The sequence below is a fragment of the Chrysochloris asiatica genome, unplaced genomic scaffold, assembly GCF_000296735.1.
Source record: "Chrysochloris asiatica unplaced genomic scaffold, ChrAsi1.0 scaffold00013, whole genome shotgun sequence".
Lineage (NCBI taxonomy): Eukaryota > Metazoa > Chordata > Mammalia > Afrosoricida > Chrysochloridae > Chrysochloris > Chrysochloris asiatica.
This window is the reverse complement of record NW_006408531.1, coordinates 21,124,931-21,150,607: the sequence shown is the minus strand read 5'-3', so window position 1 is coordinate 21,150,607 and position 25,677 is coordinate 21,124,931. Positions and strand designations below refer to the sequence as shown.

Genomic DNA, 25,677 nt, shown 5'->3' with positions numbered 1-25,677 from the left:
CGCTCCGCGGGAGAAAGATGAGGCTTTCTACTCCCATAAGGATTTACACCCTCGGAAACCCTGTACAGGGTCGCTATGGGTCAGAACCGACTCGATGGCACTTAACAACAACATCAATAAACTTTAATTTATTGGTGTGTTTGGTAAGTTATGGCAACCATTTGTAGTTACTTTCTCAAAATCTAGTCATTCACTCTTTTAGGATTGCCAAAAAGGAAATTGTGCTAGAGGTCTCTGTGAAGCAAACACTAAAACATGAATCATAAATAATTCAGTCAACAGAGTTGTATGTATGTTCCAAGCGTTTCTATACATTATATCATCTAATTTTTACAAATTACCCAACTTGAAAAAAATTGAGACCAAGAGCAGATCCTTAAGTTGTCTAGTAATTAAATTGTCTAATTGCAGCTGGTAAATAACACAGTTGAAATGCAGTTCTGGGCCAGTGAGTGATTGTCTCCCTCCTGTACCACGTTGCTGTACTGTATCAGTTATAGTTGATTTGTCTAGGAAATAAGCTAGAAAGTGACCCCTTAGGACTTTTCAAGCCCAGTGGTTTTTATTTACCTGTTGGTTTGATTAACAAAATTGTTATGATTTACTAATCGATATGTTATGGTTATCAATTATGTTGTCTTAATGGACTTTACATTATTAACTGATCTATCTCAAAATTAGGAATCCTTCAGAGACAAAATATTGTGGAAGTGGATTTCATGGCTCTGACAACTTATTTTCAAATATGCAAGTGAGTAAACATACTTTTTTCAAGATAGTATTATAGATAAGGAAAAACAGATTTTTTAAGAGTTTTAAGCTTACAAATTACAGGCTATGTATTTGAATGAAAGTTAATGAAGCATATAGCTTCACAGGGTTTCTTTTCTTTGAACATTAAATTAATAGTTTTTTCAGGGCATATATGAAAATTCAACAGCCAGCATTATAGTTGATGGAGAAAGACGAAGAGTTTTCCCCTGGAAATTGGGAACAATACAAGGGGGTCCACTCTTGCCATATCTATTCATGTTCATTATTGCCTGAGCAAAAAGACAAGGAAAAGAAAACATGTCCAGATTGGAAAAGAATAAGTAAAATAATTTCTGTTCATATATAATATAAAAAAATCCCAGAGTCCACAGGAAAACTTATAAAGCTAATAGAGGAATTTTGCAAATTTGCAGTTGCAGCATCAGCAAACAAAAACAAGCTGGGTTTCTATTGGTTCTGACTCAGCAATCCTGTACAGGGTTTCTGAGGCTGTAAATCTTTATGTGAGCAGAAGTCTTATCTTTCTCCCGTGGAACAACTAGTAGATTCAAACCACTGACCTTAACCGTTAGCAGTCCAGCTTGTAATCCAACACCATCAATAAAATATCTGAAAGGGAAATTAGAGAAACTTCCATTTATAAGACTATGTTGTTGTTGTTAAGTGCCATCGAGTCGGGTCCGACCCATAGCGACCCTGTACAGGGTTTCCGAGGGTGTAAATCTTTACGGGAGTAGAAAGCCTCATCTTTCTCCCGCGGAGCGGCTGGTAGTTTCGAACCGCTGACCCTAAGGTTCGCAGCCCGATTCGTAACCACTACGCTACCAGAGCTCCCTATAAGACAATAAAATACCTAGGAATAAATTTAACCATAGACATGAAAGACATACAATGCATAATGTAAAACAATGCTCAAAGTGATTAAAGAAGACTTTTAAATAAGTGGCAAGATGTTACTGTTCATGAATTAGAAGATTTAATTTAATGATCACCCAAAGTGATCATTGAAGTTATTCAGTGAAATTCTGATCAAAATTACGTCTTCTTTACATAAATAGAAAATCAGTCATCAACCTTCTATGGACTGACAAGAGATCCCAGCTAGTTAAAACAATGCTGAAAGGGAAGAACAAAGTAGGAGACTCATACTTCCTGATACAGCAATCAGAATATCCTGGTGCTGATACAATAATCGACACATAGACCAATGGAGTAAAATTGAAATTCCAAGAAATAAACCCACACATCTGTGGTCAGCTACTCTTTGATAAGGGTGCTAAGGCCATTCAAAGGGGAAAGAGCCTCTTGAAATGGTTCTGGGAAAAGTGGATTTCCATATGTAGAATAATGAATACAAAATCCAAACCTCACACCATGCACAAAACAAATTCAAAATAGATTAAGAGCCTCAATGTATAAACTAAAGTAATACAATTGTTACTAAATTTTATAGTCCTGTTTTCTGAGAAAGGAGTCCTGATGGCACATGGTTAAAGTGCTCAGCTGTTAGCTGAAAGGTTATTGCTTCGAACCCACTAGCCACTGTGTGGAGAAAGATGTGGCCGTCTGCTGATGTAAAGATGTGCACCCTTGGAAATTCTATGGGACAGTTGTACTCTGTTCTAAAGGGCCACTATGAGTTAGAATACATTTGACTGCAAATGGGTTTGGTTGGTTTGGGTTTTCTGAATATATGACTTGTAATGTTGTTGTGAAGTGTCATCGAGTTGGTTCTGACTCATAGCGACCCTGTATAGGGTTTCTGAGGAGCAGCTAGTGATCGTGAACCGCCAACCTTGAAGTTCAGACGGCTTTGCAGTCTGGTGCATTAACCCACAGCACAGTCTGGTGCATTAACCCACAGCACCACACCAGGACTTGTAACATACTTCCTACTAAATTTCAAGTAGTTATTTTGCACATATTTGTGCTCTATAGCATGGTGGTGGTGGTTATGTGCCATGGAGTTGGTTCTGACTCATAGTGACCCATTATACAGGGTTTCCGAGGCTGTAAATCTTTACGGAGCAGAAAGCCTCATCTTTCTCCCACGGAACAGCTGGTAGTTTCGAACTGCTGACCTTGTAGTTCGCAGCCCGATTCGTAACCACTACGTAGGGGACAAAATAATGAAAACGTAAATGTTACCAAATATCATGAGGCAACAAGTGTCTGGGCTCAGGACCATAGTGTCAGGGTCATCATGGCCAATTGACATACCATCATCCACAAAGACAATGTTCTACATTTTACTTTGGTGAGTAGTGACCCGGATCTTCAAAGCTCATGAGTAGCCATCTAAGGTGCAACTATTGGTCTCTACATGTCCAGAGAAAAGAAGAGTGATAAAAATTGAAGTCATTTGGAATCCATTAGCCTGATGAACTAATGGAACATGTGAACATCCATCCCCATGATTCTGAGATCAGAAGAACTAGATGGTGCCCAGCTACCACTACCAACTGCTCTGAAAGGGATCACAGTAGAAGATCTTGGATAGAATGGGGAAAAATGTGGTACAAAACTCAAAATTAAAAAGTGACTAGGCTTACTGGTCAGGAAAATACTGGAGGAATCCAGGTCTGGCACAAAACTCATCCTTGTGGCCCAGTTTTCAGACAAATATTAGATAGTATATAGTAACAACACTAGTAAGGTATGCTCACATGGAATGGCCAGCCTTTCAAGATCAAAAGAGTAACATTTACCTAAGGACAAAGTTCAGGAGGGTTGGAAAGGAGGGTGAAATGGAAATAAGAGCCACTAGGAGGAAGTGAAGGAGCACTGGTAGCATAATGGTAACAAATTGGGCTACGAACCACAAGGTCAGCAGTTCGAAACTACCAGCTGCTCCACAGGAGAAAGATGAGGCTTTCTGCTCCCATAAAGACTTATAGTCTCGGAAACCCTGTGCAGGGTCACTATGCAATGGAACCAACTCGATGGCACTTAACAACAATAGGAGGAGGAAATGGGAAAACTGTCATTACATGGAAGTAGTTGAAGTTACTGAGATGAAACAGTGTATAATTTGTTGAATGTAAAACTTCCCTGCAAACTTTCATTCAGTTCACAAATTCACAATAGAATATTTTGAATAAAAAAGAATATCACTCCATAGTAAATAAAAAGTCAGTGACTTAATAGGTGCCAAGGTACATACTTTTATTCTAAAAGAAGATAAGAGCATACATACATATAGGACTTTAAATTTTTCAAAATATACTCATAGTAATAATCTAATTTGACCCCTACAAGCACCATGTGAAGTGGACAGGTTGAAATTTATATCCTGTTTCATTAATGCAGAAAGATTTTATTGTAAATGTCAAATCATTGGAGTAAAGCCCAGATTTCTTTAGATAATATCTGTATCTTACAAAGTACACTTATTGTAATCGTTTCACATTATCTCACTATTGCAAGTATACATGTGTATTATATGCAAATATATAAACCCACTGCCATCAAGTGGAGTCTTACTACTAGCGCTCCTGTGTCGGGTTTGTGAGGCTGTGAGTCTTTACAGGAGCAGAAAGCTTCACCTTCCGTCTGCAGAGCAGCTGGTGAGTTTGAGTTATTGACCTTTAGATTAGCAGTTCTTTGCTTATCGTACAGCACCACTGGAGCCCTGGTAGCATAGTTGGTTACATGTTGAGCTGTTAGCTTCAGGGTTGACTTTCTACTCCCATAGACATTTACAGCCTTGGAAACTCTATACGGGCAGGGTCACTATGAGTTGGCACTGACTAGATTTCACACAACAACAAACTATGTCTATGTGTGTGTACACACACACGCAATGTGGATAACGTAATTTTTGACCAACTAAATATTTAACTGAACTTTATTGATAAACTGTTACTTTCTGACTGGATCTAGGCTCTTTTTATTGGCTATGGACCTGGATTCAAGCATGGCATTGAAGTTGAACCCTTTGAAAATATTGAAGTCTATAACTTAATGTGTGGTAAGTTTGCACAGATGACCTATCCCTTCCGGAAACAAAAATGGAATAGGATTATCAAATGGTGAACCCTTTTTAGAGACGATGGTGAGAAAAGACACTCACATTTTCATCTTTCATTTTCCTGCCTTGGAGTCATTGAAAAACTCCTCCAAATGTATCATCAGATTACCTGTTTCTGATACTGAGCTGCAAACCATCTAAGTACAATACCTATAATTTGTTGGTTGGTCTGTATGTCTCTAGTGCCTAATACTTTGCCAGACCCTAGACTTAATTATGACAATTGAATCAGAGCAGTAGAGGAAGCCAGAGAAAAAGATTTGTGGCATTGAAAGGTGGACCAAACAGATGAAACATCTTGTAACAATAACACAATGAATGGCAATATCAAGGTTGTAGAAATGGAGGAGGACTCATTAGCAATAGTGTCAGGTTCCTCTGCACATTCTGAAGTAATCCTCTTACGGTGGCCTATAGTTTTCATGCCAATAACATGCTGAGAGTTTACAAAGTTGTAAATAGGTTATAAGTATAATTCTTTTAGTAGGAACCTACATACCTTATATGAATTAATATAGAGGTCCTGCTGTAACACTATAGGATAAGCACTGGACTGCTAATCACAAATTCGACAGTTCAAACCTACCAACTGCTCCTCAGAGGCTGTATCAGTCAAAACTGATATGATGGCACTTAACAACAACCAGGTACTTAAATCAGCATCTGATACTTAGTGTTTTGCTGCATAAGTGCTTTCTAGACACAAAGTTAGTTTTAAATCCTAGGTCTACTGCTTTAGTAACTTTCAGACCTTGGGCAAGACACTGTGATTATTCAGATTCGAAATGGATTAATTTAGAAACTAGATACTGACACATACAGTAAGCTGTCAGTGAATAACAACTGTAATAATCATGCTGCTTAATGTCTACAATACTTTGTATAGAATAGGACGTTATGTGATTTGGACGTTGTGTAAATACCGTATGAAAACCTACAGAAGCCAGCCTCTAGTAGTCATCACTGCTGCTGTTGGAGCTGCTGATAGAGGCAAAAGGCAGTGTAGGGATGGAGCAGAGTGTGCCCAGTCCTGACTGCTGTTCTGCCTACGTGGTATAGCCACCACCGCCGCCACATGTTTGCTAGACATAGCCTGAGAGCCTGTGCTCAGAGCCATGTCTTCACCTCATTTACTGATACTCACCTGTGATCCAGTGCTGTAAGAATCTGGGTGTGAGGTCTTTAAAACTATTCTTGTTGGTAAGTGCCATCAGGTCAGTTCCATTCTGTACAGGCTTTCTGAGGAGCAGCTGGTGAGTTTGCATGGCCAACCTTACCATTCAAACCAACCTTGTGGTCAAGTACATATCCTACAGTGCCAAAACTGTTAGGGGGAAATCATAAACAAAAAGACAGATGCTTTCCCTTTAAAAAACACCAGACAAAAACAAACAAACATTATAGGGCCATAGACATAAAAAGGTGTGGATATTAAGTGACACCTACCTGGATTTTAAAATTCATAAATTTTTATAGAGATGTATACCATTCTTATTAACATTTTCATTCAGCATCCTAATCAAAAAATACTCTAAAATTCAGGAAAGTTGTACAGTTTTATTTTCATGAAAAAGTAAGGAACTTGTATAGATTTGGTTTTAAAAAATAAAAATTTATACTACAAATCTACTATTGGTTTGATTTGGAAGCTAATTGTCTCTTTATAATTCTTGGAATTATGTAGATTTGCTGAATTTGGTACCAGCTTCAAATAATGGGACTCATGGCAGTCTTAACCATCTTCTAAAGAATCCTATTTACACCCCAAAGCATCCCAGAGAAGGCCACCCCCCAGCACAGTGCCCATTCACAAGGACCAGCAGAGAAAACCTTGGCTGTTCGTGCAACCCCTCAGTAAGTGCTGTTGAGAGCTTAGCCCAGTGTGTGTGGCTTTACAATCCCCTCTGCTGTAGGAATATTCATTGGTTAAATGGAAATTTGAGTATCGGGGGACATACACTTATTTATAATTGTAGGAACCAGATCTTTTATTATTTCTTTTTCCCTTCCTAATTTTTGCATTGTACAGCAGATTTGCCTAATACAATACATCATTTGATTTCATGTTTGCTTCCCTGAGTGTTGATGACTGATCTGAACAAAGTGAAGTCTTTGACAACTTCACTCTTTTCTCCATTTGTGTGGATGTTTTTTATTGGTCCAGTAGTAAGAATTTTTGCATTTTCAAATCTATTTTTATCCTCTGCTACTGTGACGGACTTGGGTGCAAGTTGAAAGAAGTCTAATTGATTTCATGAGTGTCCTGGATAAGAGGAATCCCTGCTGTTTTCCTTGTGCAGATAGTATCCAAGCATAATATTCCTTGTTTAAAGCACATCCAGACCGATTTTACATGAGCCAGGTGGAGGGGAGAATACCACTTTTTGATAGGAAATGGGTATATGACTCTTCATTTTTCACTTCTTTCTTAATATGTAATTATTGCAAAAAGATAAAAATGCCTGCTAAGTTTGAACAAAATTGATAGCATTCATAATGGTAGAAATTTGGAGAGTAGTTTATTTTATTTATACTCTTTAAATTTAGATTTGACTGTTGGCTTGTGGAAAGATGGTAAGATGAAAGATAAGAATTATAAAGCTACAATTCTCAATTTTTAATTACTAGTGTTGCTGGTTTGAACCGCAATGTCAGCATTTCAAACTCACCAGCCTCTCCTTGGAAACCATATACAGGGTCCCTTTGAGTCAGAACTGACTCAACACCACTTAACAACAACAACAACAGTGTTACTTACGATAACACTTTTTCTTTTTTACAACTGTCATCCTTATCCTTTTATTTTCCCCCAAATAATTCTCATTTAGACAAGTCTTTAAAATTGTATCTTTGATCTACATTAGATTAAATTCTACAAGATGTTGCTTTCAAAATTAAAACCTGTTTCTCAAATCACTTTTTAGATTTTACCAAATGTAGATTTCGAGACACAATTGAATCTGACTATGGCAGAAGGTAAGACATGTTTACTTACAAGCTTGTGATGTGGAAATAGGATTTTTGTCAACAATGTGAGCCACAGAGATTTGAGTTCTGGGCATTATTGAAGGACACTCAGTAAAATTTATGGAGTAATGCCGGACCACCTGAGATTACTTTGTTGCAGTCTAGACGGTTAGTCCATACAGGCAGAAAGGACATTGGCCATGGAAATGATAGATGATATATTTACAGGAAATTGAATCACCATTTAAGAATATGATGTTGGTGGTTTGAAATTTTTGAAGGTTTATAAAAATTTAAATAATTTTAGAATTTATGAAATTGAAGTGAATGCCTTTTGTTTTAATTAATTGTTTATGATTCTACTTATTATTATTAGTTTGGTTTTTTATAGTTAAGAATAGTTTTCAGCAGGGGTAAGTAGAGGTAAGGGGTAGGTGAGTGTATCATTGTAGAACACTGTATAACTTGTAGTTAAGCACATTTCACTGGTGGTTTCATTTCCTCCCTACAAAGAGAAGAGTATTAAGAGAGGCTCTTTACCCTTTGGAAGACCCAGGATTCTCCTGAAGAATCACAATGCCTGCCTCCTATATCAGCACCAGTTTGTGAGTGGATACAGCCAGGACATCCAAATGCCTCTTTGGACATCCTACACCGTTGGCAGAAATGCAAGTATTTGTCACCTCTGTTGCTACGTGTGGCTATTTAAAATTGTAATCATCAAGCGAAACATTGAAAGCATAGTTTCTCGCTGTTGATCTTGGCTTTGTAATCAGTTTCCAAATTGACAGAATACTGAACTGAAGCCCATAGAGACTAAATGTTTTTCTCTTGTGAAATGAAGGGTATGCAGTAAAGATTCTCCATTTCTTTTTCCCAATTTTAATATTTTATTTTAATTTATAATTTCATACAGTCATTTTACAGCCCGTTACAATTATCCATCTCTGAATGAATGAGAGTAAGTCAAAAAGGTTTGTTCTAAAGGTTCCAGTTCATATACACACATGGGTTTATTCCTCTTAGATGGAACCAGTCCATGGAGAAGGGTATTATGCTAGGCAAAGTGGAGGGTCATTGAAAAAGAAGACTCCTCCAGTGAGATGGATTGGCACAGTGGCCGCAGCAGTGGGCTTAAGCTTAACAACAATTGTGAAGTTGGCACAAGACCAGGCAGTGCTTCATATGTGTAGGGTCGTTATGAGTCGGAACCGACTCGACGGCACCTAACTACAACAACAACATAGGGGTCATCTTGATATATTTTCTCAAAGGACACCGGACAATCACAAGGGCTTATGGAGAAATTTTCATAAAACTGCATTGGTGAGAAAAAGGGAAGAAAACTGCTGAGGAATTTTTTTTTTCTTCTTTCCATCATGATATAATGTAACTGCTCATTCATTGAGCATAGCAATGGCTGTCCTTCAAAAGTTTCCTTGGGAAACCTTAGTCCATCTACCCTAGAGTCCTATAATGACTCCTTTTTGTTACTAAAACTCAAATAATATTGAGAACACAACTTGAGTCCCCTGATGATGCCAAAACTGCCATTTTGATGTGTAAATCAAAGAATACAGAATTCTTTGGGGAAGGATTAGAGAGATGGAAACAACATCTTCAGAACTGTATAGGGCTAGATGGAGAATATATTGAGAAACAATAGGTTCACATTTTGATATTTTTGAATAATAAAGGTTTCCATAATTTTATAGCAATACTTTCTGACTTCGCATCATGTGAACACAGCATTTTACTGGTTAAATTACTCAGGAAGTATTTTGAGAGTGTGACTAGAAGTATATTTGCATGTGTGTGTGTGTACTTGTAACAGGAAGCTGATTTAGAGTTTATTTCCTGCCCCAGAATTTGAAGACCCCAAATTGATAGCCACTAAACTTTCAAGTTTCTTATGAGGACAACCAACGTTTGCACAGGTCATCTTTCTCCAATGCTAGTTAAGAGTCTGCAGAATTGTTCCTATGTTAGCCAACCACTGCTGCTGTTTCTACTAAGGTTACCAGATACAATACAAATGTTGTGTGGGACATACTTATATTAAAAATTATTCATTGTTATCTGAAATTCAGATTTACTTAGATGACCTTTATTTTTGTTGTTGTTGTTTATTTTTGTTGTTGTTACTATCACATTTAGCAACTATAAACCTATGTCCTACTTCCTGATGAGAAGTTTTCACCTATCAGTGAAAGAAGGGAAAGAAGGTTTGCTGCCTTTACACCAAGCCTAGTGTAAGGGGGAGGCTCTAAGAGTTTCCCCTCATAGTAGGGACCACTTGATGCCTTACCACAGGGGAGATGCTGCTAACCTGGAGCCTGTGGGCTACCTAGTGCTGTCATTTCGAGTGAATCATGGTGACGGGGTTTTGGGAGAGCTTGACTGGATTCTCTGGACAGTTCTAATGGTAAACTACCTGCTGGAGCAGCCAGTTCAGACCAGTGCTAGTAGGGACTATGAAACCCTGCCCTAGGAAAAACAGGAAGGTAATGAGAGGCATGCATCCCTCCGTTTCCTGAAGCATTCGGGAATGAGAGTAGAAGAGGAGCTCTGCGGGTTCCTTGGCAGCCTCGTACAGAGCTTAGTGATTAGAAGAAGGTACAGAAGACGTGGAGTAGGATGAAGCGGGCGTTTTTGTGAGCACTGTCTTCTGAGTGCACCTCCATTCTCTACCAGCCCCACTTGCAAAATATGTGCCTCACCTTAGCCCGAAGGGTGTTATACTTGCAGGTTCCTAGGAGTAGGTGAGACTTGAAACAATGCCAGGGTCCCTGGAGATAATTGATGTGGATTTTTTCTCTTGCGTAAAGTTATTTCTCCTGTAAGTAGTTTAAAGCACTAAAAAATCAAGCCAGAATCTAAGGCACAGGCCAAAAGGTAGCAAATCCCAGGAAGAACTTGGTATTGTATGATTCATTAGTCTCTGTTGTTGTTATTAAGTGCCATTGAGTCGGTTCTGACTCGCAGTGACCCTATATAGGGTTTCCAAGGAGCGACTGATGAGTTTCAATTTCTGACCTTGTGGTTCAAACCATCCTTGCTGTTCAGTGATTCATCCTACTGCATCACACCAAGACGCCTTAGTCTCTAAAAGAGAAACCTAAGGAGCTCTGGTAGTGTAGTGGTTACAAATCGGGCTGCAAACCGCAAGATAAGCAGTTCGAAACTACCAGCCGCTCCGCGGGAGAAAGATGAGGTGATCTGCTCCAGTAAAGATTTACAGCCTCGGAAACCCTGTTCAGGGTCGCTATGGGTCTAACAACAACAACAACAATAGGCCCATTATAAGTAAGGAGGGTCTTACTGATTCTGGAAACGGAGGGAGCTGAATAGCATCTCTCTGCCCCTGAGGCTATGAAAGCATGAGGAAACTGGCGAGTAATTTCCTCCAGGTGCCTCAAATCTCAGCGGGTGTTCACTGAAGGAGGTGGGCAACTATGGGAAAACCCCAAACCTCTCCACCATCAAAACCCAGAGGAGTATGACCTTTAATTGCTGCTGGTGTTAAGTGCTATAGAGTCAGTTGTGACTCATAGTGACCCTGTATAGGATTTCTAGGAGACCTAGTGTGGCATTGTGGGTTAATACACTGGACTGCAAGGTCAGTTTGAACCAATAAGTCAGAAATTCAAACTCATCAGAAGATTAAAGTCATCATTAGTCTAATTCTTTCTTTCCTCTTTTTAATGACCTTTTGCTTTCTTTATGTGTAATATTTCTGATGTCATTCTACAACTCCTGGTTTTTGACCATTAATGTATAAGGCATCAAATCTGTTCTTGAGAAGGTCTCTAAATTTGTTAGGGATATATTTTGACTCTCAAGGACTTATTTTCATTTGGTTCAGCTTTGGCCTAAACTTTCATATGAGCAGTGGGCTGTTCCACAGTCGCTCCTAGCTGTGCTTTAGCTGATGTATATTGAGCTTCTCCATCATCTCCTCCCACATACGTTGTTGTTGTCTCTGTGTTGTCAAGTACCGTTGAGTCAGTTCTGATGCATAATGACCCTATGTAGGATTTCCCAGGAGCACTTAGTAAGAGTTTGAACCACTGACCTTGTGGTCCAGTATGTTATCCTGCAGTGCCACATTAGTTCCTGTGTATTCTATCTGGTGAGGTCTAAATGCGTAGTTGTCATTTATGTTGTTGAAAAAGATATTTACAATGAATAAGTTGTTGGTCTTGTAAGATTCTATCTTGTGATCTCCAGTGTCATTTCTGTCACCAAGGCCATATTTTCTAACTACTGATCCTTCCTTTTTATTTCCAACTTTTTTATTCCAATCACCAAGTAATAATCAATGTATCTTGAGTGCAGGTTTGATCAATTTCAGACTGAAGAAGTTGATAGAACTTCATTTTTGGCTTTAATGCCAAAAATATTGGTGTGTAAGGTTGAATAATAGTGGTATTAACTGATCTTCCTTGTAGGCATATAGATATTATCTTATCACAAACAACATTGTACTTCAAGACAGATCTTGAAATGCTTTTTTTGACAATGAATGCAACATCATTCCTCTTCAACTTGTCATTCTTGGCACAGTAGACCTCATGTTTGTTTGATTCAGAATGGCCAATACCAGTCCATTTCAGCTCAGTAATGCCTTGGGATATCTATCTTTATGTGTTCCATTTAAATTTTAAACACTTCCAATTTTCCTAGATTCATATTTTGTACATGCCACAATCTGATTATTAACCAATATTTGCAACTATTTCTTCGCAGCTTAAGTTGTGCTTCATCAGCCAATGAAGGTCCTGAAAGCTTTTTTGCATCCATATCATTAGGCTCAGCTGTACTTTGAAGAGGCAGCTCTTTCCCAGTCTTATTTTGAGTGACTTTCAACCTGAGGAGTTCATCTTCCAATACTATATCAGAAATGTTCTGCTGCTATCATTAAGGTTTTCGATACCTAACATTTCACAAATGGTCTGTCTTAGTCTGGAAGCTCCACTGAAACCGGTCTACCATGGGTGACCCTGCTAATATTTAAAATACTGGTGGCATAGCCTCCAGCATCACAGCCACACGTGAGCCACACAGTACAACAAACTTTCAGATGAGTAGTAGCAGTTGGATTTTGAAAATGAGATTACTGTTAATATTACTGAGATCATGAAATACAGTGATAGGTGTATGTGTGCCCATGTACCTATTCTAAATATATGTATTATACACATACGCATACACTCTTATATTCACACATTTATATAAAGACATTGCTTTAAACTTGATTTTAATTTTTTCAGGACTTTATCTTGATTTATTCTAAATATTCTGTTTCACTTGACTTTATAACATAGCGCAGTTTTCCACAATGTTTTATAGGCTTTCCATCCTATTTATTATGGTTTAATACTTAATTTTAATGTCCTTTATTTTATTTGAATTTTAAGTATTCTTATATAATCAAAGTTGCATGAATTCAGTCATCAATATGTGAGATTTTTTACATTGCTGTTCAGTGTTCCCCGCCCCCCAACTGTTGACTTCGTAGTTGACTATGAAAGGTAGACTCTGATCCTTTAAAGATCAGTTTTTGCAACATAAAATCTGTGAATTGCATAAACAAATAGTATAAACAAAATTCATAGAGCAAAATAGAAAGTGTGTGCATATATATAACAACAATAAAAAAGGCTAATGTTCTAACACAATCTTTAGTGTTGTAAAAAAACTTTATAGTTCAGTTAGAGAAAAATACTGAATTGTTAGTTGTTGTTAAGTACCATCCAGTCTTGGTTCCAACTCTCTATAGTGTCTCTGAGGGTTTAAATCTCCATGGGAGCAGAAAGCCACATCTTTCTCCTGCGGAGTAGCTGATGGGCTCAAATCTTGGACCCTGTGGCTCACAGTTCAGTGCTTATCACATGGAACCACTGCACTCCCACAAAAAGATGAATTTGTTGTTGGTAAGTGTTGTCAAATTGGTTCCAACTCATAATGATCTTGTATATAGTTACCAAGGAGTGGCTGGTGAATTTGAACCACTAACCTTGTGGTTCAAATGAACCTTGTGGTCCAGTGCTTATCCAGCCATACCACACCAGGTCACAGTGAAGGAAATGATGTGAACACATTTTATTTAAAACAGTCTCTTTTTCAGCCCTGAAGAAACCCTAGTGGTGCTGTAGGATAAACACTAGGTTAATAACTTCATGGTTGGCAGTTCAAACCTACCAGTCACTCTCTGGGAGAGAGATGACACTGTCTCTTCCCATAAGGAACTACTGCTTCAGAAACACTCTTCAGAGTTACTGTCAGCTGGACATCTATCTATTCTATAACAGTGGATTGGGGTCTTTGTTTTAATTCAGTACCTGATAGATGATTTGTTTGGTTTTTTTTTTTTTTTTTTCTTTCATTTTGTTTTTCAGGACAATTTTTCCACAGAAGACTTTTCCAACTGTTTTTACCAAGATCTTCGAATTTCTGTTAGCCCTGTCCATAAGTGCTCATTTTATAAAAATAATGTTAAACTGAGTTATGGGTTCCTCTCCCCACCACGTAAGTCTATTCTTCCTCCCTTACTTCTTCCCTGACTATTCTTGTCTGTTTTCTTTTGCTCTTCCTTCTCTTTCTTTATAAATCTATCCTACATTATGGGCCATTGTACATAACTGTATTTATTTATTGATTGTTGTTGTTATATGGTAAAAATTGTAATTTAAAAATCTTGTTGTTAAGTGCCATTGAGTCGGTGCCTACTCATAGCAGCAACCCAGTATAGCCTTTCCAAGGAACAGCTGGTGGGTTTGAACTGCCAACCTTGTGGTTCACAGCCCAGTGCTGATCCTACAGTGCAACACCAGGAGTCCAATTTAGAAATAATATAGTATAAAAAATTGTTGTTGTTGTTAGGTGCTGTAGAGTCGATTCCGACCCATAGTGACCCTGTGTAAGGCTTCCAAGGAGCAGCTGGTGAGCTTGAACTGCCAACCTTGCAGTTCAAACAGCTTTGCAGTCTTGCGCATTAACCCACAGTGCTACACCAGGACTTCAGTATAAAAATAAGGCATTTAAAATGTGAATTTTTGAAAACTTTACTTTGTGAATGGTAGTTTATTTAGTGCAGGTACTGTTGGATAGAGACCACTCTTCACTTTTCTTATCAGCATTTCTTTTTAAGAAGGGATTTAAGAAAACTAAGTATGAAGTTGTAAGGAAGCATCAGTATGATTAGGAAAGAGATGTAAGCGTGATTTAAAAAGAAAATGCAATTTATATTTGTCAAGGAATTAGATCAATAAAGCCTTTCTCTTTGACACAAGGCCTGTAAGAATGGCTTTTTTAAACTAAGCATTCTATTTTTTAAAATGGCAACTTTGTATGTTAATGAAAAGACATTTTCAGGCCAGCCTTAAAAGGTAAAAATCAGAGGCCTCCAGGTATTCGAGTTCCAGTCTAGGCCAGTCTCCAGAGTAAGTGTTTGAGGTCAGCTTGGCTCCTACTTTATTAAAATAGACCAGGTCCAAGCTTCAGATTCGACAAGGAAGGCTTGTACAGTAGTTAGAGGCAGACACCCTGTAATATTTTTTTCTGGGTAGTAGATTTGCTCTTCACTAAAATTTAAGGAAAGAAGATTATCGACATAATACATTTTAGACAAAATAGATGAGATAAAGTTGGAATATATTTCATTTTGGGCTCTTATTTTTTTCAAAGATTCTATTTGGGAAATTCATCCTAAAGAAGAAAACATATAAATGTTTGATTTTTTTTTTTTTTTTAAGGACTAACACATTTATTTTCCTTTGGCCCAATACCGGGTGATGTTTTACACATTTAAGACTATACTTAACTAAATTTTTAAAAAATACATCCCTTTAAGCAACTATAATTTCTAATGTCACTTGTTAAAAATGATAAGGGTGTCTTTCTTTTTTTCCTTTTTAGAACTAAGTAAAGATTCAAGTCAAATCTATTCTGAAGCATTGCTTACGACTAACGTAGTACCAATGTACCCAAGTTTTCAAGGTAATGCATTTTTATCCTTTCTTTGATAATTTCAGTGACCTTCTGTACATATAGGTATAATTTATATGTAATAGAACTTAGAGCCTAAATTAAATGGCTAATTGCTAAATATATTTTGAATGTTTGTTTAACTTTTAGAATACAAGTACACAGCACTAGTACAAATCACAATATGATTTGTACTATTATCTATAATTCGGCTTTACATTTAAATGTTTATAAACATGTTTTACTTATAGTCTATACGTATTTACATTAATTCTCAATCCATTTCCCTATTTAACTACTTACAAGTTCTTAATGCTTGGTTGTTATATTTATTTAAAGTTAGACTTCATATCATTATTAATTATTGCAGCCTTTGACTCTCATAAGAATATACATTCACTGCTTAAACTGACTTATAGAATTTTAAATTAGAGAGCATAACAAGGAGATTTTTACTCTTAATTTAAATCTAAGACACTCGAGTATATTTCAAAGGGAATATTCAGATATTCCTAGTGAATCTGAATAACATTTCTTCTTTATATTGGTGGTGTTGTGATTCCAAGTTCAAGTGATGCACATGTTCAGGGATGCCTGAAACAGAGTTGATTTCAATATTAGCCTGCCAGATCCTCCAAAGGTCAAAGCTCAAAAGTAGGTTTGGACTTCACATTAAGGCAGAAGCCAAACTTGACTTTATTGCTAATTCCTATAACTGCTGATTTTTGGACCATGGTGTGAATTTATTCCACATGGCAGCATGTCCTTTCAAACCTCACTGTCTCCCTTCGGGTTTCAGTTATATGGCACTACATCCATGGCACGCTACTGCAAAGGTATGCTGAAGAAAGAAACGGCCTCAACGTTGTCAGTGGTCCTGTGTTTGACTTTGATTATGATGGCCTTTATGATTCTTCAGAGACTCTGAAACAGTAAGACTATATTTCATTTACTCATAAAAATAGTTGTCAAGTGGGGAAAAGCGTTTTTTATCCAGTATCATTCTCATTTATGTAGGTGACATTTCTTACTACACTGAAAGACCCCTGAAGTATCCGAATAATTTTGATGTTTCATTGTTCAGTGAAATATTTTTTCAGTATGTCTCTCCCACTAAACTTTGTTAAGTACTTTTAGAGCTCGGTTTAAAGGCTGAACTCTTATTCTGTGTTAAAGAAGTGTCTGGAGTAGTTTAAAATCTACATGTGGGGCCAAAATTATTACCATAATATACTGTCAGTTGAAGAAGAACCATCTAGAGTGGTTGCAGACATTAAAAGTCAAAGAATGAGCTGTGTTGTTATTGCTACATGTTCTTGACTCATAGCAACTCCGTGAAGGGTTTCCTGAGGAACAGCTGATGGGTTTAACCTTGTGGTTAACAGTCCAGTGCTTATCCTATAGTATCACACCAGGACTATATAGAAGATGTTAAACCATCTGGAATGGCTGCAGACATTAGAAGTCAGAGAATGAGCTATGCTAGAAAACTGTAATGTACCAGAGCTGGTGGTCTCTGATGAATGCCACAGCTTTTACCAATTCCAGCTGGGGATTTTAGTGGTAGGAAGTCATCACTGATGCTAGCTTATAAAAGGAGAGGGGTAGAACACTTTAGAAACTGGCTGGTATTTATTAAAAGCATTGTAAGATGCTTTGACAGGAGCTCTGGTAGCGTAGTGGTTACGAATCGGGCTGCGAACCGCAAGGTCAGCAGTTCGAACCTACCAGCCGTTCTGTGGGAGAAAGATGAGGCTTTCTGCTCCCGTAAAGATTTACAGCCTCAGAAACCCTGTACAGGTTTACTATGAGTCGGAACCAACTCCCTGGCACATAACAACAACAACAAGATGCTTTGAAGCCGTCTTGCTATTAAGGCTATAAAAAATAAATAAATAAAATGTGAGAAAGACTGAAGCCTCTCCAAGAACTTTCCAGCTTTCCTGGGTTGATTTTGGGTTACCATTTATGCATACATGAGAGTACACTCCAAACTAAAACCAAACCTGTCACTGTTAAGTGAAGTCCATGTCGTAGCGACCCTGTCAGGCAGAATAGAACTGCCCCATAGGGTTTCCAAGGCTGTAAATCTTTACAGAAGCCAATTACACAACTTTCACCTACAGAGTGGCTGATGGATTCAAACTGTCAGATTTTTAGACAGCAGCTGAATGCTAAACTACCATGATGCCAGGGGTCCTTGTGAGCACATCAGTCTGTAAAAATTACAATTTCTTACTGTATCCCTTGAGGCCTAAGGGTCATTGTGGCAGCCTCATAGGCTCCACTGGTGGAATGGATAAAGAAAAGGACTCTATGCTATTCCCATTCAGAGCTTCAGCCAAAGCCCTCTCTTTTAACCTGCTTTACATATTATGAATAGATATAAGATTGCATTAAAAAAAAAAATCATCCTTACCACCTTAAATTTTGGAATATATTGGCAGACAGGTGAAGGTGTGAGGCAGATGTGTTACACATAACAAAACAAAACAAAAACCCATAGCTTTGAGGCCAAAGGAAATAGGTAAATGAAGATCATGTAAAGGTGTTCCTCGGGACATCTTTGATAACACATGCTGCAAGCAAAAAACTTAACTGGGTGCTAAAGAAAAAAACAAAGGCGAGTTCAGAGCAGCACTTCCTGTTGAAGGAACTAGATTAACAGTCCTATCCGTTCTCTTTCTGTCCACTGCCCATCCCACAAGTGCATAGTTTATAAAGCTATCAGTAATACATTTGAATGTTGGTTGTAGGTGCTCAAAAAAGATTCTTCCTTCTTGTTATGTTGAGTAAAAATACTCAACTCAGCTTGAGTATTTTCAGGTAAAACTAAAAAGAGAATTTCAAAATTCAGCAAACTATAGAAAATAAAAATTACTTCGATTGCATTTATCTTAACTCTCATTATTTATGTATTTGTTTTGCTGCATTTTATTTTTTAGATTATTAAAAGCATGCACTACTGAAATAGTCATTAAAAGAAAGATAATTATGTCTTTTCTTAAAGTGAATATTGCCATATCTTACAGAAACAACAAAATCATCCGCAACCAAGCAGTTCTGATTCCAACTCACTTCTTCATTGTACTAACAAGCTGTACAAATACACTACAGACTCCACTACAGTGTGAAAATTTAGATACATCCGCTTTCATTTTGCCTCACAGGAATGATAACAGTGAGAGCTGTGCAGTAAGTAGCTTTTGTTCATTTACCTTAAACACTGAAAATATCAATATATGTATTATTTGTTTGGCATGTGTCTGACTCATATCTGCTTAAACTGTGGAGGGGAAATATAACTCTTGAATATCGTGCACTTTACAATTACAGTATGGTTTTTAATTGTATCTTCCAAGATGACTGACTTTTCAGAACAGCAAACCGCTCTTGTCGTCTATTGAAAACAATAAAAATTAGATTCCAATGTTAAAAATTTAAGTGACCTCATATGGTTCAGCCACTACGTTTTAGTTTTGTTTAAAGTATGAATTTACTCTTGCTTCATTCCAGAAGTATCAGCATTATCATAATTTGGTTTTAAAGTTGTGGTTAGACAACATTTCAAATGAATTTTTTATGTATCAATTTCCTGTAGTAATGATGTGTATCCTTAATTTTGCTTTCTTAATCTATTGTCATTTCATTATATTATCTTGTGTGTATTTATCTTATTTCTCTTTGAACACAAAGATTGTATAAAATTTTAAGTTTATCCATGGCAAGCCAAAATAGTTTTCTTTCAGAGTACTTTCCACATTTTCTAGTTGTTTGTTTTTGTGTGTGTGTGTTTGTTTTTCTTTAATTCCATTGAAGTTACGCAGTCTAGACCAGAGTCAGCAAGCAATTTTGGCTTTCATATAAGTCCAAGTAGATGGGGGTTGGGTACTAGGATCCTGCAGTCAAAGGATCTTAAAACCTGGTCTGAACTCAGCAAGAAAAAGTGCTATGGTTGTTCATTCATTCATCCCTGCTTTCATTGATTTGCCCTTTCTATGGCCTAGCCATTTAGTCATATAACAAATATTTATGTCAGGCACTACTCTAGGATTGGGAACAAAACAGACAGTGAAAACCATCTGTGGGCCATTTGCCATGCCTGATCTAGCAGTCTTTCTATGTACCACTCATGAAAAAAACTGAAGACATGTCTCTCCTGAATTGTTTAATGATAAACTTTCTGAATGAATTTAACAAATATCACATTGAGTTATTTCTTATTTTCAAAATTAAATATAGACTAGCAGGCTCTCAATAGCAGGGATCTATACATTTTTTATCTTTCTTCCACACTATCCTTTGCGTGTGGCTGTGGCCCACATGGCTAAAGATGGGCTTAGCTTCTCTAGATACAGTATGTGCCATTCCAAAAGATACTCTACCAACATCTTATTAAATGTAAATATCTTATCAAATTCTATAATGGCAAAGTATCTGGAAGGCACAAACTATTGAACTTGAACTAGAGAGGGGATCATTTGAAAATATATCACACATTCTTACTGGTTGATTGTCAACCTGTAGTAGTGTCTGCGGATGGACTCGATATGGTCCTGAGAGAATAGATGCTTTGTGTGCAATTTTATCCATCTCCATGAATGTTGAAACAGATAACAGATATCTGAAAGATTCCTGATGAGATGGAAACTAAGTTGGGTAGGAGTATTGGATAGTGGGTAATTGAGACTACTGGAGAAATAGTTATTGGTCATGTTTCCCAACTTTGTGAAAAGTTTTATTAGTCATTTTCAACTAATCATGTCCCAAGGGATCATGACCCATAATGTAAGTGTATCTTTGAAATACAATCAAAATCTGCCAACTGGTGGTTATTTTCTTCATCTGACCTTCTCAAAGTTCTTTTTGTGTGTGTGTGTGTTTCCAGAAAAATTTATACTATTACATGACATGATGTTTGATTTACATTCCTCTTTCATACTTCAACCTTTAAATTTGCCTGAGGATCTGCATTTAATTTCTGATCTGAAATCATCTAACACTTTACTACCTCACCTGAAATCGTATTTTACCACTTCCCCAAACCCATTTTTTAGGCAATTGCATAGATAACCAATTTTGACAAAAACTAGTGTTTGTGTACCTCATTGGCACCCATTATTACAGTTAATCTGTAAAACAACCCTAAAAGGAGGTAAAGGTAAGGGAATCCAGATTTAGATGTTAAAAACTTGCCCCAATTTACTTGGTAAGGTAGTGGTATAAACAGCACTTGAATCCAAGTTTCTTCATGCTAATACCTTTATTCTTTCTACCAAGATACGTGATTTCTGTTAGTTTAAATTTTTCTTAACCTTACATCATGAAATATTATCTGTTCTGGACATATTAGGCTATCTTGCCTTAACTAAAATTTAATATACCTATTTAAGCAAATTTACATGGTGTATATTAGATCTGCTCAGGGGCTAGGACTATGCCAAACAAATCTTTTGTTATCTGCCATGTGGTGCCCAAAGTATTGTCGCTTAAAGTGAGGAGATGGAGAGCTTGCGAGTGATGATTTTCCAATGACTTTTCATTTCTCCACATTCTCATAGCATGGGAAGCCTGAATCCTTATGGGTTGAAGAGTTGCTGAGGTTACACAGAGCCCGGATCATAGATGTTGAACACATCACTGGACTCAGCTTCTATCAAGAAAGAAAAGAACCCGTCTCAGACATTTTAAAGTTGAAAACACATTTACCAACTTTCAACCAAGAAGACTGATTTTCTTTTTTTTATTATTATTCTAAAGCATAACCTAGATCTTTTGGGAAAAACCATATATTTTTTACAGTCCTCAATTCACACTATTGCATTGTTTGGAAACTGTCAACCAGAATTAGAACTGGCCGCCCTCTGTGATACATACATCTCAGGGAAACTTGTGGACTCAGCTCAGCAGTTAGGGAAATGTTGCTGTTGAGTTTCGCACATATTTGAATATGTAAGAATTGTATGCCTTGTTCAACTTTTCTGAAATAAAGACAGACCATACCTAAAACTGCCCTTGTACTTCTCCCCAAAAAAGGGAGAAGTAGATGCGACCATTCTCTGGACACCGAATATTTGACTCTTACTAGTATTAATAAACTTTTATATGGAGCTGGCAAACAGTAGACTAATGAATAGGATTGGAATTGTTCATGTAACATTAGCTTCTTCAGAAGAATTTTTAAGTGATTCTGGATTCCTTTTAACGCAGATTTTTCATTTCTTTTTTAGTCAAAAATTAATGGAAACACAAATATTTCTGAAGTCTTATTTATCTTTTTTACAAACCACCTAAAGAGTCAAAATGTTCCTCCTGTGTTACTGTTGATGTGATCGGCTTTCTTCACACTAGCTCTGACAAGCTAAACTTTGAGAGATGATCTATGAATTGAATATATGATGCAACATTTTATTCTACATTTGTACAAAAAGAACAAAAACAAAGAAAAAGTTTTCTGTGTTTTTTTTCCAACAAAGTGATGATTGTAGGCTACTGAAAATGTGTGTTCTCTTGGTGACACTTAGAGAACTTGTCGGCACATATGTTGTTGTTGCTAAGCGCTGTCAAGTCGGCTCCAACTTATAGTGACCCTGTATAGGGTTTCCAAGGAGTGGCTGATGAGTTTGAACCACTGACCTTGCAGCTTAAGCCAGACTCACAGTACAGTGCATTATGCTGCAGCGTCACACCGGGACGCAAGTACATATATGGTTGTTGCTGTTAGGGGCCATCCAGTCAGTAACGACCCACAGTGAGCTTGTGTAGGGTTTCTGAGGTGAGTTTGATACACCAACCTTGCGGTTCAAAGCAACTGCAGACCAGTGAATTAATTCACAGCGCCACACCAGGACTCCCCAGAACATATAAGGTGGCATTTTTCATCGAAGTGTTAAGAACATTTTTTTCTATACAAAGTGACCCCACCAGCATCATAGCTGTGTGTGTTGAGCTGTTTATTTTGGTCCATAGATTTGGAGAACATGCCGACATCACTTCTTGTCTATTGATTATATCTATATTCTTTAAAAAGGTGCTCTGGTAGCGTAGTGGTTAAAAATCAGGCTGTGAACCGCAAGGTCAGCAGTTCGAAACTACCAGCTGTTCCGCGAGAGAAAGGTGAGTCTTTCTGCTCCCGTAAAGATTTGCAGCCTCGGAAACCCTGTTCAGAGTCGCTATGGGTCAGAACCGACTTGACAGCACTTAACAATACCAACAATATTCTTTAAAACACTGCAAGATACATGTTTGACTCAAAATAGCTTGTTGCTGCTGTTAGTAGCCCTGAAGTCACTGTGATAAAGCATGGTGTAGTGGTGGCCTTGGAAACCCTGTACAGGGTCGCTATGGGTCGGAACCGACTCAACGGCACTTAACAACAACAACAACAACAGTGGTGGTGGTGAGGGTTTCCCAGGAGTGCCTAGTTGTTTGAACAGCTGACCATTCCATCAAACCAACCTTGTGGTCTAGTGCTTATCCTACAGCACCTTACCAGGACTCTTGTTGTTGTCGTTAAGTGCTGTCAAGTTGATTCTGGTCCATAGTGACCCTGTATAGGGTTCCCAAGGAGCAGCTGGTGAGCTTGAACCACCGACCTTGCAGTTCAAAAGACTTACCAGGACTCTTAGCAAAGCTTAATTAAGTGGATAGATACTACTTTCCTTTGTTGTCCATCTAAGATACAAAGAACAGGTTAAAATACCTGCACTCTAGGGACTTAAACAGTCTTAGGAAGAAGGGTAGGGGGCAATAGAAATCTAAATGATTCCTGGAGAGTTGCTATTTTTTTAGGTGCCATTGCGTCTGTACAGACTTACAGCAACAGAAGGAAATACTGCCCAGTCTAGACCAACTTCACAATAGCTAAGCCTAAACCCATAGATGCTGACACTCAATGGGGGTCTTCCTCTTTTTCTCTGACCCTCCACCTTGTCAAACATGATATCCTTCTCCCGTAACTAGTCCCTCCTGACAATACGTCTGAAGTATGCCAGATGAAGTCTGGCCATCCTGACTTCCAAAGGAGCACTGTGGCTGTACTCCTTCCAACATAGATCTGTTGGTTCTTTTGGCAGTCCATGGTACTTTCAATATTCTACTCCAACACCATAACTTAAATCCATCAATTCTTATACAGTCACTGTCCAACTTTCGAATTCATATGAGGTTATTGAAAATACCATGACTTGGGTCAGGCGCATCTTAGTCCTGGAGAGTGGTGAAGCTTAAAATGGAACCTTGGGCGAGTAGCAGAGGTCGGGCCCAGGGAAGGTGCTTGGTTATTCTTGATGTGGCATTGTGGAGTAATGCACTGGACTGAAAGGTCGGTTTGAATTGTAAGGTTGGCAGTTCAAATTTACCAGCTGCTCCTCAGAAAACCCTATACAGAGTTGCTAAGTCAGAACCAATTCGAGGGCACTTTATAACAACAACGTGGTAGCTTCTAAAGGTGGTGGTATTTGAGCTCTGTCTTGAAGGATAAATTGGAGATTTTCAGGTGGACAAGGTGAGGAAACAGCATTCTAGCATTTCCTAGATAGATACATTTTAGCATCTTTACATTTTTCATATTTTCTGCAAGTGTCACATTGCTGAACTTACAATGCCCAAGGATTAGAGTTTTGTTGCTATGTTGCCTCTAAAGGAGAGGATGCACATGGCTGCTCCTATTTATTTATTTTTAAGTTTTTAGTGAATAGTCTTACCTTAAAAGAGACCCCTTCTATCAGTGTTTCATCATTTTAAAGCCTGTGACTGATCTCCACATGCTGAATAGTAAATTTGCATGGCCATCTATGTAAATGCCTTTGTTTTATCCAATTAAGGCTTTACTTTACCTTTCAATACAAAGTGAAACATTTTCATTCATCCCTAAGTTTACTTCTTTGATTATCTTCAACCCCCCACTGCCCTTGTATTGTTCAGACTCCTGGGTGGTAGTGATTATGTGCTGTGGAGTGGTTCTGCCTTATACAAGCTTTCCAAGGCTGTAAATCTTTACAGGAGTAGAAAACCTCACCTTTCTCCAACGAACAGCTGGTAGTAAAGAACTGCTGACCATGAGGTTAGCATCACGATTTGTAACCACTATGCTAATAGAGTGAACCAATACAGACTATAATATAAATCTTTATCTTTCTCCCATAGAGTGACTTTGAACTCCCAACTTTGTGGTTAGCTGCCCAGTGCTTAACTCACTGATGTGTCACCACACAGTCCAAGACTTCTTAAATCAGTTAACTTCCATAGAAAATCTCATGCAAGTCAGTTCATTCTTGGTAGAGCGAGAACTAGAGGGACGATCAAAACAATTCCAAATAATCAGAGATAGGAGAGCAAACATTAGGGAAAAGAAAGTGATTGTTAATGTACCTGGTATAGGGTTCACTGCAGGTTAATGCTCTGGATTGGAAGATTAGTGGATCAAGTTCACCAGCCAGTCCTCAGAAACCCTATTTTCTTGTTAAGTGCTGTCAAGTTGGTTCTGACTCATAGTGACCCTGTATAGGGTTTCCGAGAAGCAGCTGGTGAACTTAAACCACCAACCTTGCGGTTTAAGCCAACTTTGCAGTCCTGCGCATTAACCCACAGTGCCACACCAGGCCTTCCTCAGAAACTCTCTACAGGGTCACTAGGAGTTGGAACTGACTAAATAAATGGCTTTTAACAAAAACAATGTTCCCTCAGGGGAATTAGATATGTGGCCACCCAAGGACAGTTAGCGTAGTGGTTACGAATCGGGCTGCGAACCTAAAGGTCAGCGGTTCGAAACTACCAGCTGCTCCGCGGGAGAAAGATGAGGCTTTCTACTCCCGTAAGGATTTACACCCTCGGAAACCCTGTACAGGGTCGCTATGGGTCGGAACCGACTCGACGGCACGTAACAACAACAACAACAAGGACAGTTAAGCAGGTTG

At 38.0% G+C, this 25,677-nt stretch overlaps 1 protein-coding gene across 1 annotated transcript in view; it reads left to right on the top strand.

Moving 5' to 3' along the window:
• The window catches only part of ENPP1 (ectonucleotide pyrophosphatase/phosphodiesterase 1), a 95,237-nt gene extending 73,745 nt beyond the window's left edge, over positions 1-21,492 (top strand). The window contains exons 16-25 of the mRNA XM_006834664.1: positions 682-751; positions 4,657-4,744; positions 6,489-6,658; positions 7,729-7,780; positions 8,285-8,439; positions 14,173-14,302; positions 15,692-15,772; positions 16,560-16,692; positions 18,793-18,955; positions 21,322-21,492. Coding sequence (XP_006834727.1) covers positions 682-751; positions 4,657-4,744; positions 6,489-6,658; positions 7,729-7,780; positions 8,285-8,439; positions 14,173-14,302; positions 15,692-15,772; positions 16,560-16,692; positions 18,793-18,955; positions 21,322-21,492 — 1,213 coding nt within the window. The remainder of the gene's footprint in view (positions 1-681; positions 752-4,656; positions 4,745-6,488; positions 6,659-7,728; positions 7,781-8,284; positions 8,440-14,172; positions 14,303-15,691; positions 15,773-16,559; positions 16,693-18,792; positions 18,956-21,321) is intronic.
• The last annotated feature ends 4,185 nt before the right edge of the window (positions 21,493-25,677 follow it).